Genomic DNA, 15,250 nt, shown 5'->3' on the forward strand with positions numbered 1-15,250 from the left:
TTTTCTTGTAACAAGAAAGAAAAAACTTTTTGAATCTTCTTCAGAAAAACTCAGATCAACAACTCTTAATGCTCTTAAAGCTCGAAGGTCCCGGGTTCGATTCCCACCAGGACGGGGCCTTTCTGTGTGGAGCATGTTCTCCCCGTGTCTACCACTAAAACATGTACAATAGGTGAATCCTCCAGCAGGTGATTCTGACCATCAGCCTGGCTCCACATCATGGAGGCGGGTCTCCGGGCAATACTTTCCTTAAATATTAGTATTTATTAACAACATTTTGCTCAAAAATGTGTAAATTAGAACATTTAACTTCAATCAAGCAACATTTAAGTAAAAATATCCACAATTTTTCACGTTTTCCTTAAATGTTTTCCATAAAAAATCCATTTTCTGAGGACATTTTGTTTAATTCTAGTTTTTTATTTGCTTAAATTTAGTGTTTCTTTCTTGTTTTATGATCAGGAAAATAAAAAAAAAGTGAAAAACGAAAAAGTGACAAAAAATTTACAAAAAAGTGAGAAAAAATTTACGAAAAATTGAGAAAAATTGGACGAAAAAGTGAGAAAAAATGTACAAAAAAGTGAGAAAAAATTGATGAAAATGTGACAAAAAATTTACAAAAAATGGACAAAAAATGGACGAAAAATGTACAAAACAAAAATGTCTTAATTCCTTGTTTTTAGTCGGGCAGTATTTGCAGTAAACCGTAAACGTGAACCTCTCTCCGCTCTCTGTCAGGAGTCCGCGCCTTCGTGCCCAAGCCCGTGGCCACCAGCCTGCAGTACGTGGGCGGGGCGGCGGCCATTTTGGGTCTGGTCGCCATGGCGTCGGACGTGGAGGGGCTGTACGCGGCGGTCAAAGCGCTGGTGTGCGTGGTCAAGAGCGACCCCCTGGCCAGCAAGGAGATGGAGCGCATCAAAGGCTACCAGGTACTGACCTTCTCCCCTGACGTTCTGCCCTGACGTTCTGCCCTGACCTTCTGCCCTGACCTCCTGCCCCTGACCTCCTGCCCTGACCTTCTGCCCTTACATGACCTCCTGTCCTGACCTTCTTTGCAGCTCCTGGCCATGCTGCTGAAGAAGAAGCGCCCCCTGCTGAACAGCCACATCCTGCACCTGACCTTCTCCCTGGTGGGCACCGTGGACAGCGGGCACGAGACGTCCATCATCCCCAACTGCACCGCCTTCCAGGACCTGCTCTGCGACTTCGAGGTGAGCGGGAAACCAAATAATGATCCCAAACAAAAAGACTGAGCAGTGCTGCGTCACGGGTCCACAAGGCTGCGTGATCTCTCCAGACCTGTTTGCTTTATTACAGATGTTCCCAAAATCTGAGGGTAGGACGTGGAAGAGCTGCTTCAAACAAAGCTAAACAATATTTCACACTTCATTAGAGGGTTTTTCCTGTAAGAACCAGGAGCATAAAGTTTATGAACAGAGGCTCCTCATATGAAATACATATCCATCCATCCATCCATTTTCTTCCGCTTTATCCGGGGCCGGGTCGCGGGGGCAGCAGTCTCAGCAGAGATGCCCAAACTTCCCGATCCACACACACCTCCTCCAGCTGTTCTGGGGGGACCCCGAGGCGACACCAGGCCAGCTCGGAGACATAGTCCCACCACCGTGTCCTGGGCCTTCCACGAGGCCTTGTCCCACTAGGACATGCCTGGAACACCTCCCGCGGGAGGCGACCAGGAGGCATCCGAAACAGATGCCCGACCACCTCAGCTGCTCCTTTCGACGTGAAGGAGCAGCGACTCTACTCCGAGCTCCTCCCGGGTAACTGAGCTCCTCACCCGATCTCGGAGGGTGCGCCCAGCCACCCTGCGAAGGAAACTCATTTCGGCCGCTTGTATTCGCGATCTTGTCCTTTCGGTCATGACCCAAATCTCATGACCATAGGTGAGGGTGGGAACGTAGATCGATCGGTAAATCGAGAGCTTTGCCCTCCGACTCAGCTCCCTCTTCACCACGACAGACCGATACAGCGACCGCATCACTGCTGACGCCGCACCGATCCGTCTATCGATCTCACGCTCCATCCGTCCCTCACTCGTGAACAAGACCCCGAGATACTTGAACTCCTCCACTTGAGGCAAGGACTCCCCACCGACCCGAAGAGGGGAAGCCACCTTTTTCCGGTGGAGAACCATGGCCTCGGATTTGGAGGTGCTGATCCTCATCCCGGCCGCTACACACTCGGCTGCAAACCGCCCCAGTGCGTGCTGAAGGTCCTGGTTCGTTGAAGCCAACAGAACAACATCGTCCGCAGACAGCAGAGATGAGACTCTGAGGCTCCCAAACCGGACACCCTCCGGCCCCTGGCTGCGCCTAGAAATTCTGTCCATAAAAGTAATGAACAGAACCGGTGACAAAGGGCAGCCCTGGCGGAGACCAACACGCACCGGGAACAGGTCTGACTTACTGCCGGCAATGCGAACCAAGCTCCTGCTGCGGTCATACAGGGAACGGACAGCCCTTAGCAGAGGGCCCCAGACCCCATACTCCCGGAGCACCCCCCACAGGGCACCACGAGGGACGCGGTCGAACGCTTTCTCCAGATCCACAAAACACATGTGGACTGGTTGGGCGAACTCCCACGAACCCTCGAGTACCCGATGAAGGGTATAGAGTTGGTCCAGTGTGCCACGACCAGGACGAAAACCGCATTGTTCCTCCTGGATCCGAGGTTCAACTATCGGCCGGATCCTCCTCTCCAGCACCCTGGAGTAGACCTTACCGGGGAGGCTAAGGAGGGTGATTCCTCTGTAATTGGAACACACCCTCCGATCCCCCTTCTTAAAGAGAGGGACCACCACCCCGGTCTGCCAATCCAGGGGCACTGTCCCCGACCGCCACGCGATGTTGCAGAGACGTGTCAGCCAAGACAGTCCTACAACATCCAGAGACTTAAGGTACTCAGGGCGAATCTCATCCACCCCCGGAGCCACCGAGGAGCTTTCTCACCACCTTGGTGACTTCAGCCCCGGTGATGGGCGAGCCCACCTCCGAGTCCTCAGCCTCTGCTTCCTCATTGGAAGACGTGACGACGGGATTGAGGAGGTCCTCGAAGTACTCCTTCCACCGCCCGACGACATCCCCAGTCGAGGTCAGCAGCCCCCCACCCGCACTGTAAACAGTGCTGGTGAAGCACTGCTTCCCCCTCCTGAGGCGCCGGATGGTTTGCCAGAATCTCTTCGAGGCCGACCGATAGTCTTCCTCCATGGCCTCCCCGAACTCCTCCCAGACCCGAGTTTTTGCCTCTGCGACCGCCCGAGCCGCAGCACGCTTGGCCTGCCGGTACCTCTCAGCTGCCTCAGGAGTCCCACAAGCCAACAAGGCCAGGTAGGACTCCTTCTTCAGCTTGACGGCATCCCTTACTTCCGGGCGCCACCACCGGGTTCGGGGATTGCCGCCGCGACAGGCACCAGAGACCTTACGGCCACAACTACGAGCAGCCGCATCGACAATGGAGGAGGAGAACAGAGTCCACTCTGACTCCATGTCCCCCGCCTCCCCCGGAATCTGGGTGAAGCTCTTCCGGAGGTGGGAGTTGAAGACCCCACTGACAGAGGGATCCGCCAGACGTTCCCAGCAGACCCTCACAACACGCTTGGGCCTACCAGGTCTGACCGGCTTCCTCCCCTGCCAGTGGATCCAGCTCACCACCAGGTGGTGATCAGTTGACAGCTCAGCCCCTCTCTTCACCCGAGTGTCCGAGACACGCGGCCGGAGGTCAGACGACACAACTACAAAGTCGATCATCGACCTCCTGCCTAGGGTGTCCTGGTGCCACGTGCACTTATGGACACCCTTGTGCTCGAACATGGTGTTCGTTATGGACAAACTGTGACTAGCACAGAAGTCCAATAACAGAACACCACTCGGGTTCAGATCGGGGAGGCCGTTCTTCCCAATCACCCCCTCCCAGGTCTCACTGTCGTTACCCACGTGGGCGTTGAAGTCCCCCAGCAGAACAATGGAGTCCCCAGTCGGAGCACTATCTAGTACCCCTCCCAGGGACTCCAAGAAGGCCGGGTACTCTGCACCGATGTTGGGCCCGTAGGCCGAAACAACGGTGAGAGACCTGTCCCCGACCCGAAGGCGTAGGGACGCGACCCTCTCGTCCACCGGGGTGAACTCCAACACGTGGCGGCTGAGCTGGGGGGATATGAGCAAACCCACCCCAGCCCGCCGCCTCTCCCCGCGGGCAACTCCAGAAAAATGGAGAGTCCAGCCTCTCTCCAGGAGTTGGGATCCGGAACCCAAGCTGTGCGTGGAGGTGAGCCCGACTATATCTAGTCGGTATCTCTCAACCTCCCGCACAAGCTCAGGCTCCTCCCCCCCAGCGAGGTGACGTTCCATGTCCCGAACGCCAAAAGCTGTGCATGCGGACCAGGTCGTCGAGGCACCTGCCTCTGACTGCCACCCAGTCCTCTCTGCACCCGACCCCTACGGATCCCTCTGCGGGTGGTGGGTCCACAGGAGGGCGGGCCCACGTCGTCCCTTCGGGCTGGGCCCGGCCGGGCCCCGTGGGCAGAGACCCGGCCACCAGACGCTCGCGTTCGGGCCCCAACCCCAGGTCTGGCTCCAGGGTGGGGCCCCGGCTGCGCCATGCCGGGCGACGTCACGGTCCTTGAATATTGTACGTCCATAGAGATCTTCTGAACTGCTCTTCGTCTGACCCGTCACCTCGGACCTGTTTGCCATGGGAGACCCTACCAGGGGCATAAAGCCCCAGACAACATAGCTCCTCGGATCATTCGGGCACTCAAACAACCCCACCACGTTAAGGTAGCAGTTCATGGGGTTGAACTACATGAAATACATAATACAACAATAAAGCCCCAGATACAGTCAATACCACTGAACCACCGAGCAATATATAATAAGCACTACATCATTTGTACATCAGATAGATCAGGGGTCGGCAACGTGAGGCCCGGGGGCCAAATCCGGCCCTCCAGCACAGAACCTCTGGCCCTCAAGGTGATTTTGAGAAACATAGTGACACAAATCAGAAATTACTTTAACATTTTTAAGGTTAAATGGGAGAAATACTGTCAATGCACCCAATGAGGTCATATTATGAACAACTCTGGCATTTGTAGAAAGTGCACTGGAAAAAAATAAAATAAAAAATACAGAAGAAATGACAGAAACCTACTTGAATTAAGAGATTCAATCTAAAGTGTTAGTAGATTTGGTCTTAGATCAGATAAAACATCTTATCGTCAATGGAACAAGTCATTTTTCTCTTAACTCAGATTATATTGTATCATTTCAAATGAAAAAACAATCTTTTTAAAAGTAAAAGTTCATTTGTTTTGCTTGCTTGTCCCATCTTTATCTTAGATTTGTCCAAACAGACTCAAATTCACCATAAATAACCTTTATTCAAGCAATTTTAAGTCATTTATCTCATTTAAGATGGTATTTTTTCCAGTGTAGAGCTTTACTTTGGCCCTCGGTCATTTTACAATGATAAAAATTGGCCCTTCGTTAACAAAACTTGCCTCCCCTTGAGATTCAGTATCATCAAAGAAAAACACAGGTTGGTTTGTAGATTTAAAATATCCATCCATCCATCTTCTTCCACTTTTCCGTTTCCGGGTCGTGGGGGCAGCTGTTGGAGTTGCCCAAATCACATTGCACCAGCCCCTGTGGCTCCTCCTGCAGGTGGTGGGTCCACAGAAGGACGGCCTCATGATCTAACCGGGCCTGTTGTTCTCTCATAAGGGGCTTCTGAACCGCTGTTTGTCTGACCCGTCACCGAGGACCTGTTTGCCCTGGGAGACCCTACCATGGACACGAAGCCCCGACAACAGAGCTCCAGGATCATTCGGGCTCAAACCCTCCACCACGTTAAGGTGGCGGCTCCAGGAGGGGAGATTTAAAATATATATATTAAAAGACGGCAATTCTTTTATAGAGCGGTCAGTCTTTTTCCACATCTCCTCACCGCTACAGGCTCGGAGTCCGATACCGATATGAAGGAGGGTGGGGGGGTGGCCAATCGCCGATATTTAAACATGCATTATTATAGTAAAGGTTAAAATCATAGAAATATGTAGAAATATATCTAATAGAGGTCGACGGATGTGGGTTTTTCTAAAGCTGATGCTGATGTGACCAGTGTTAATTTCTAAAAAACTAAAATATTTAGTCTTAATTTGAGTCAAAGTGATGTTTTTGTGACTAAAACTGGACTAAAACTAAATTAAAAGTTTCTCATGAGACTAAAACTGTGACTAAAATGTCCAGATATTTGAGTCGACTAAAATCAGACTAAATAAAAATGAAAAGGAGAGACTAAAATCATCCAAACTTGTATTGAGCGTCTGAAAGAGCCTCAGATCATGTTTAAAGGATCAGCTCTGAGCTTTGTTCATGTGGAGCAGAAACATGAAGCAGAGGAACAACATTAAACATGATTAGAATCAATATTATCAATGCAAAGTCCACTCAATTAGTCTTAAGTTTAGTCGACTAAAACTAGACTAAAATTGAAACGATTTTTTTGACTAAATCTCGACTAAAATTAATTAAGACTAAGACTAAATTATAATATGTTGTCAAAATTAACACTGGATGTGACACCAGGGGGCGCTCGTTTGAAAGACAAAAACCTGTAGATTCCAAAACAAAACTCGTTATGTCTGTCTTATGGTTCCAAAATTATAAACAAAAGTCCCAGGATAAGATAAAATAGGTACAAACTTGTGACGTAGGAGGTTGTGGCACATTTTAAAGCTGTGACTGAGCTTTTTCTCACACAAAGTCTGTATCACTTTCAGTTGTGGAGATATCAGCCTTTTTATTTTTAAACCAGCGATGGCCCATATTAAAAATACCCTGATATGGTCATGACGGCTGTGCTGATGCTTTTCCCGCCTGATGAAGGTTTTCTTGGATGTGTTTTTTACTGTCTTCACTCTCACCTCACCATAAGCGCTAACATTCTGAGCTTGTTTCTGTAATATTGTTTTAAATGTAAAAGGTAAAGCCCCTCAGTGTCTGGTTTTGTGGTTTTGACCCGTGTTCTCTCCTCAGTGTCTGGTTTTGACCCGTGTTCTCTCCTCAGTGTCTGGTTTTGACCCTTTGTTCTCTCCTCAGTGTCTGGTTTTGACCCGTGTTCTCTCCTCAGTGTCTGGTTTTGTGGTTTTGACCCGTGTTCTCTCCTCAGTGTCTGGTTTTGACCCGTGTTCTCTCCTCAGTGTCTGGTTTTGACCCTTTGTTCTCTCCTCAGTGTCTGGTTTTGACCCGTGTTCTCTCCTCAGTGTCTGGTTTTGTGGTTTTGACCCGTGTTCTCTCCTCAGTGTCTGGTTTTGACCCGTGTTCTCTCCTCAGTGTCTGGTTTTGACCCGTGTTCTCTCCTCAGTGTCTGGTTTTGACCCGTGTTCTCTCCTCAGTGTCTGGTTTTGACCCGTGTTCTCTCCTCAGGTCTGGCTCCACGCGCCGTACGAGCTGCATCTGTCTCTGTTCGAGCACTTCATCGAGCTGCTCACGGAGTCCAGGTCAGTCCTTCACCTGCACAGTCAGGAAGAACAACCCAAACAACACTTATGTTATTACCTGTGTATGTTCTTTACTCGACGCTCAGAGTTCATGACTGGTGGGTCTAAAGAAACACTTGATAGTTAATGATACGAACAGACATTATCTTTTGGAGTCTTTGAATTTTGAAGGTTCTGGAGCAAGGCCGTGGGAACCCAGGGTGCTGAGGGCGCTGCAGCACCCCCTGGTGGATAGTTTGTGAACTGCAGGCAATATTAACCCCTTAACTCCCACCTGAACCGAGCACATTTTCTCCAGTTTGGCTTTACCCCAATCCAAAAGCTTCTGGAAAAAAGGTGTGAAAATAGCGACAAAACTGAGACGAAAACAATGATGGAAATGTGAGAAAAAATGGACAAAAAATTGACAAAAAAGTGAGAAAAATTTGACGAAAATTTGAGAAAAAATGGACGAAAAATAGAGAAAAAATGGACGAAAAAGTGATACGAATTTGACAAAAAAAATGCGAATAATTTGACAAAAAAATGACAAAAAATGACAAAAAATTGACAAAAAAATGACAAAAAAATGAGAACAATTTGACGAAAAATTTGACGAAAAATGGACAAAAAAGTGAGAAAAATTTGACGAAAAAGTGATACGAATTTGACAAAAAAAGCGACAAAAAAATGACAAAAAATGACAAAAAATTGACAAAAAATGGAAAAAAATTGACAAAAAATTGACAAAAAATGGACGAAAAATTGAGAAAAAATGGACGAAAAAGTGAGAAAAATTTGACGGAAATTTGAGAAAAAATGGACGAAAAATGGACAAAAAATTGACAAAAAATTGACAAAAAAATGGACGAAAAATTGAGAAAAAATGGACGAAAAAGTGAGAAAAATTTGACAAATTTGAGAAAAAATGGACGAAAAAGTGATACGAATTTGACAAAAAAATGCGAATAATTTGACGAAAAAATGACAAAAAAATCACAAGAATTTGACAAAAATGAGACGACTGCCCGACAAAAAAAGTGATGAACAAAAATCTGACGTGAGGAAAAAGATCCATTTAGTTTTGTAGGTCTTTCAAATGAGGCGTTGCACTGGTTGAGGCGGGAGTTAAGAGGTTAATCAATAGGATTAATGCACAGAAAAAAGTATTTTGGGGGTAAATTTTGTCCCTCAGCGCCCCCTAAACTAAAACATCTTCCCACGGCTCTGTACTGGTTTCATAAATCCAGAACCGTTCAAGTGCAGGGATCAGTTATCTCCACACACTCCTGTTCTTGTAGCTGTAGATGATGACTCTCCTCCTCTGTCTCCGCACGTCTCCACCTCCTGTGTCTCCTCAGTGAAGCGGCGAAGAACGCGAAGCTCCTGCGTGAGATGGGTCTGATCCCGCGGCTGCTGCTGACCCTGAGGGACAGCTCTCTGTCCCAGCCCACTGTGGCCGCCATCAGCAACGTGCTGAGCCTGCTCCTCCAGGGCTTCCCCAACCCGCTGGAGCTGCTGCGGTCAGTGTGAAACCTTCAGCCCCATCGTTTGCTCCATCAGGGGTTTGAACCTTCTCCCCCCCACTGTAACCGAGCGCAGTTCCTCCACCTCAGTTCCACCCAGAGCTGAAAGCTTCTCCAGCTTCTCCGGGCCGATGGGGCCAGAGTTTGGGTGAAGCTGAACGGGAGGTGCTCGGTTCAGGCGGGGGTCAGGAGGGTTTATGTGAGGCTCATGTCTGTGTCTGATGTCCCGCTGCTCCTCACAGCTTTGGCCAGTTCATCGCCTCCACGCTGCCCACCTTCGCCGTGTGTGAGAAGTTTGTGGTGATGGAGATCAACAACGAGGAGAAGCTGGACGCAGGTGAGTGTCTGCGCCGACCTTTACTGACCTTTACTGACCTTTACAAACCTTTACTGACCTTTACTGACCTTTACTGACCTTTACTGACCTTTACAAACCTCTGAGGTCCTTTACAAACCACTGCTGACCTTTACAAAAAATTTACAAAAATTTACAAAAAATTGAGAAAAAATGGACGAAAAAATGGACGAAAAATTGACAAAAAAATAACAAAAAATGGAGAAAAAATGGACGAAAAATTGAAAAAAATGGACGAAAAATTGACGAAAAAGTGAAAAAAAATGGACAAAAAATGGACAAAAATTTGACGAAAAAATGGACGAAAAATTGACAAAAAAATGACGAAAAATTGACAAAAAAATAACAAAAAATTGACGAAAAAATGGACGAAAAATTGACAAAAAAAATAACAAAAAATTGAGATAAAATGGACGAAAAATTGACTAAAAAATAACAAAAAATTGAGATAAAATGGACGAAAAAATTGACAAAAAATGGACAAAAATTAAAAAAAAAAATGAAAAAAAAATGACAAAAAATGGACGAAAAAGTGAAAAAAAATGGACGAAAAAATGGACGAAAAAGTGAGAAAAAAGTGAGAAAAAATACTATACAAACCTCTGAGGTCCTTTACAAACCTCTGCTGACCTTTACAAACCTCTGAGGTCCTTTACAAACCTCTGAGGTCCTTTACAAACCTCTGAGGTCCTTTACAAACCTCTGAGGTCCTTTACAAACCTCTGAGGTCCTTTACAAACCTCTGAGGTCCTTTACAAACCTCTGAGGACCTTTACAAACCTCTGAGGTCCTTTACAAACCTCTGCTGACCTTTACAAACCTCTGAGGACCTTTACAAACCTCTGAGGTCCTTTACAAACCTCTGAGGTCCTTTACAAACCTCTGAGGTCCTTTACAAACCTCTGAGGACCTTTACAAACCTCTGAGGGCCTTTACAAACCTCTGCTGACCTTTACAAACCTCTGAGGTCCTTTACAAACCTCTGAGGACCTTTACAAACCTCTGAGGTCCTTTACAAACCTCTGAGGGCCTTTACAAACCTCTGAGGTCCTTCACAAACCTCTGAGATCCTTTACAAACCTCTGAGGTCCTTTACAAACCTCTGAGGACCTTTACAAACCTCTGAGGGCCTTTACAAACCTCTGAGGTCCTTTACAAACCTCTGAGGTCCTTTACAAACCTCTGAGGTCCTTTACAAACCTCTGAGGTCCTTTACAAAAAATTTACAAAAATTGACAAAAAATTGAAAAAAAATAAAAAAAAAATGGACAAAAAATGGAGGGAAAAATGGACGAAAAAATGAAAAAAAATTGAAAAAAAATGGACAAAAAATGGACAAAAATTTGACGAAAAAATGGACGAAAAATTGACAAAAAAATGACGAAAAATTGACAAAAAAATAACAAAAAATTGACGAAAAAATGGACGAAAAATTGACAAAAAAAATAACAAAAAATTGAGATAAAATGGATGAAAAATTGACAAAAAAATAACAAAAAATTGAGATAAAATGGACGAAAAAATTGACAAAAAATGGACAAAAATGAAAAAAAAAAATGAAAAAAAAATGACAAAAAATGGACGAAAAAGTGAAAAAAAATGGACGAAAAAATGGACGAAAAAGTGAGAAAAAAGTGAGAAAAAATACTATACAAACCTCTGAGGTCCTTTACAAACCTCTGCTGACCTTTACAAACCTCTGAGGTCCTTTACAAACCTCTGAGGTCCTTTACAAACCTCTGAGGTCCTTTACAAACCTCTGCTGACCTTTACAAACCTCTGAGGTCCTTTACAAACCTCTGAGGTCCTTTACAAACCTCTGAGGTCCTTTACAAACCTCTGAGGACCTTTACAAACCTCTGAGGTCCTTTACAAACCTCTGCTGACCTTTACAAACCTCTGAGGACCTTTACAAACCTCTGAGGTCCTTTACAAACCTCTGAGGTCCTTTACAAACCTCTGAGGTCCTTTACAAACCTCTGAGGACCTTTACAAACCTCTGAGGGCCTTTACAAACCTCTGCTGACCTTTACAAACCTCTGAGGTCCTTTACAAACCTCTGAGGACCTTTACAAACCTCTGAGGTCCTTTACAAACCTCTGAGGGCCTTTACAAACCTCTGAGGTCCTTCACAAACCTCTGAGATCCTTTACAAACCTCTGAGGTCCTTTACAAACCTCTGAGGACCTTTACAAACCTCTGAGGGCCTTTACAAACCTCTGAGGTCCTTTACAAACCTCTGAGGTCCTTTACAAACCTCTGAGGACCTTTACAAACCTCTGAGGTCCTTTACAAAAAATTTACAAAAATTGACAAAAAATTGAAAAAAAATAAAAAAAAAATGGACAAAAAATGGAGGGAAAAATGGACGAAAAAATGAAAAAAAATTGAAAAAAAATTGAGAAAAAATTGACGAAAAATTGACGAAAAAGTAAAAAAAAATGGAAAAAAATAGACAAAAAATTGACAAAAAATGGACGAAAAAATGGACGAAAAAATGAAAAAAAATGAAAAAAAATTGAAAAAAAATGGACGAAAAATGGACAAAAAAGTGACAAAAAAGCGAAAAAAAAGTGGAAAAAAAAGACAAAAAATTGAAAAAATTTTTTAAAAAAATTTAAAAAAATGGACAAAAAATTGACAAAAAATTGACAAAAAATTGACAAAAAATTGACAAAAAATGGACGAAAAAATGGACGAAAAAATGAAAAAAAATTGAAAAAAAATTGAGAAAAAATGGACGAAAAATTGACGAAAAATTGACGAAAAAGTGAAAACAAAATGAAAAAAAATAGACAAAAAATTGACAAAAAATGGACGAAAAAATGGACGAAAAAATGAAAAAAAATTGAAAAAAAATTGAAAAAAAATTGAAAAAAAATGGACGAAAAATTGACAAAAAAGTGACAAAAAAGCGGAAAAAAAAGTGGAAAAAAAATTAAAAAAATTGAAAATTTTTTTTTAAAAAATGGACAAAAAATTGACAAAAAATTGACAAAAAATTGACAAAAAATTGACAAAAAATGGACGAAAAAATGGACGAAAAAATGAAAAAAAATTGGAAAAAAATTGAGAAAAAATGGACGAAAAATTGACGAAAAATTGACGAAAAAGTGAAAACAAAATGAAAAAAATAGACAAAAAATTGACAAAAAATGGACGAAAAAATGGACGAAAAAATGAAAAAAAATTGAAAAAAAATTGAAAAAAAATTGAAAAAAAATGGACGAAAAATTGACAAAAAAGTGACAAAAAAGCGGAAAAAAAAGTGGAAAAAAAATTAAAAAAATTGAAATTTTTTTTTTTAAAAATGGACAAAAAATTGACAAAAAATTGACAAAAAATTGACAAAAAATTGACAAAAAATGGACGAAAAAATGGACGAAAAAATGAAAAAAAATTGGAAAAAAATTGAGAAAAAATGGACGAAAAATTGACGAAAAAGTGAAAAAAAAATAGACAAAAAATTGACAAAAAATGGACGAAAAAATGGACGAAAAAATGAAAAAAAATTGAAAAAAAAATGGAAAAAAATTGACGAAAAAGTGACAAAAAAGTGAGAAAGAATACTATACAAACCTCTGAGGACCTTTACAAACCTCTGAGGTCCTTTACAAACCTCTGCTGACCTTTACAAACCTCTGCTGACCTTTACAAACCTCTGAGGTCCTTTACAAACCTCTGAGGTCCTTTACAAACCTCTGAGGACCTTTACAAACCTCTGAGGACCTTTACAAACCTCTGAGGTCCTTTACAAACCTCTGAGGTCCTTTACAAACCTCTGAGGTCCTTTACAAACCTCTGAGGTCCTTTACAAACCTCTGAGGACCTTTACAAACCTCTGAGGACCTTTACAAACCTCTGAGGACCTTTACAAACCTCTGAGGACCTTTACAAACCTCTGAGGTCCTTTACAAACCTCTGAGGACCTTTACAAACCTCTGAGGTCCTTTACAAACCTCTGAGGTCCTTTACAAACCTCTGAGGTCCTTTACAAACCTCTGAGGTCCTTTACAAACCTCTGAGGTCCTTCACAAACCTCTGAGGATCTTTACAAAAAAATTACAAAAAAGTGAGAAAAAATGGACGAAAAAGTGACAAAAGTGACAAAAAATTGACTAAAAAATTGACGAAAAAGTGAAAAAAAAATGGACAAAAAATTGGAGGAAAAATGGACAAAAAATGGACAAAAAATTGGGGAAAAATGGACAAAAAATGGACAAAAAATTTAGAAAAAATGGACAAAAAAGTGAAAAAAAAATGGACAAAAAATTGGAGGAAAAATGGACAAAAAATGGACAAAAAATTTAGAAAAAATGGACAAAAAAGTGAAAAAAAAATGGACAAAAAATTGGGGGAAAAATGGACAAAAAATTGAGAAAAATGGACAAAAAATTGGGAAAAAATGGCCAAAAAATTGAGAAAAAATGGACAAAAAAGTGAGAAAAAATGGCCAAAAAATTGGGAAAAAATGGACAAAAAATCGAGAAAAAATGGCCAAAAAATTGAGAAAAAATGGACAAAAAAGTGAGAAAAAATGGACAAAAAAGTGACAAAAATTCGACGAAAAAGTGACAAAAAATTGACAAAAAAGTGACAAAAAATGGACGAAAAATTGAGAAAAAATGGACGAAAAATTGACAAAAAATCGAGAAAAAATGGACGAAAAAGTGACAAAAAAGTGAGAAAGAATACTATACAAACCTCTGCTGACCTTTACAAACCTCTGCTGACCTTTACAAACCTCTGCTGACCTTTACAAACCTCTGCTGACCTTTACAAACCTCTGCTGACCCTCTGCTCGCTCCCAGGAGAGGACGACTTCGGGGGCCTGCTCTCCGCCAGCATCATCCTCCTGAGGAACCGGCTGCTGGACTGTCTGCTGCGGCTGCTCTTCGTCCCCAAAGAGGGATCCAAGGACAAGAGCACCGTCAACGCCCAGTAAGACCCGCCCCTAACCCCCCCTTTCCTTTCAGTGAACCAACTGCCTTCAGAAGGTTCCTGATGATTTCTGAATGATCACATGTTAGAGTCTACCTGTGAAGCTTCATGAAGTCCAAGAACTCACCAGGTCCAGGATCAAGTTACTGAGAAGTTTAAAGCTGGGTTAGGTTGTTAAGGGGAGACACTACAGGCAAAACTACAATTTTTCAGTTTTCAGATTTTGGGCGAAATCGGTCTCTGAACATATAAACTTTCACCCGGAAACAGAAAACATGCCTAATCTTCACAGTAACATGTTTAAATATTGCGCTGATTCAATGTTCCCCCATAGACTTATATGGGAGAACGCAATTTCAAGGGCCTTTTTCTCCAAACACATGTTTCTGTCATTGTGGCGACACTATGTCCACGTCAGTCGGACCTAAAGACTTCACTTTTTCCAGCCTTGGACTGAACAAGATTTGGAAGATTTTTTCAGAGGGATTTTTTATTATTTAATCCCTTAAGCCCCATTTATTGAGTTTTGAATAACAAAAAATGAGGCGATTTTTAAAAATGTTTCCACTAAAAAACAGCTTATTTTAAAACTAAACAAGAAATCCAAAATCCGCTCTGAGAAAGTCTTGGTAACTCATTTACCAATAAAATGAAACCATAAATTTGAATGTAGCTCTGTCCATTATTCAGATTTCGTCGCTGAAAAGATGGAAAATTTGGGGCATTTTAGGCATAAAACACCTTGTTCTTATATGAAAAGATAAAATAACAGAAAATTTATTTGTTTCTCACATTTATGTCAGTGATCGACAGCAACAGCTTCACATTGATATCTGTAAATATACATTTTTCCCTTTTCACCTGCAGTGTCTCGCCTTAAAACATCTCTGAGAGCACAGTTAAATACAGGAAAGTGGGTCTAGAGCAGTG

At 43.0% G+C, this 15,250-nt stretch overlaps 1 protein-coding gene across 1 annotated transcript in view; it reads left to right on the top strand.

Moving 5' to 3' along the window:
• The window catches only part of wdfy3 (WD repeat and FYVE domain containing 3), a 146,044-nt gene that overhangs the window by 57,403 nt on the left and 73,391 nt on the right, over positions 1-15,250 (top strand). Inside the window, 6 exon segments of the mRNA XM_079563969.1 lie at positions 739-929; positions 1,059-1,211; positions 7,446-7,519; positions 8,860-9,021; positions 9,267-9,361; positions 14,191-14,320. Coding sequence (XP_079420095.1) covers positions 739-929; positions 1,059-1,211; positions 7,446-7,519; positions 8,860-9,021; positions 9,267-9,361; positions 14,191-14,320 — 805 coding nt within the window.

This window comes from Gobius niger (assembly GCF_951799975.1).
Source record: "Gobius niger genome assembly, chromosome: 1".
Taxonomy (NCBI): domain Eukaryota; kingdom Metazoa; phylum Chordata; class Actinopteri; order Gobiiformes; family Gobiidae; genus Gobius; species Gobius niger.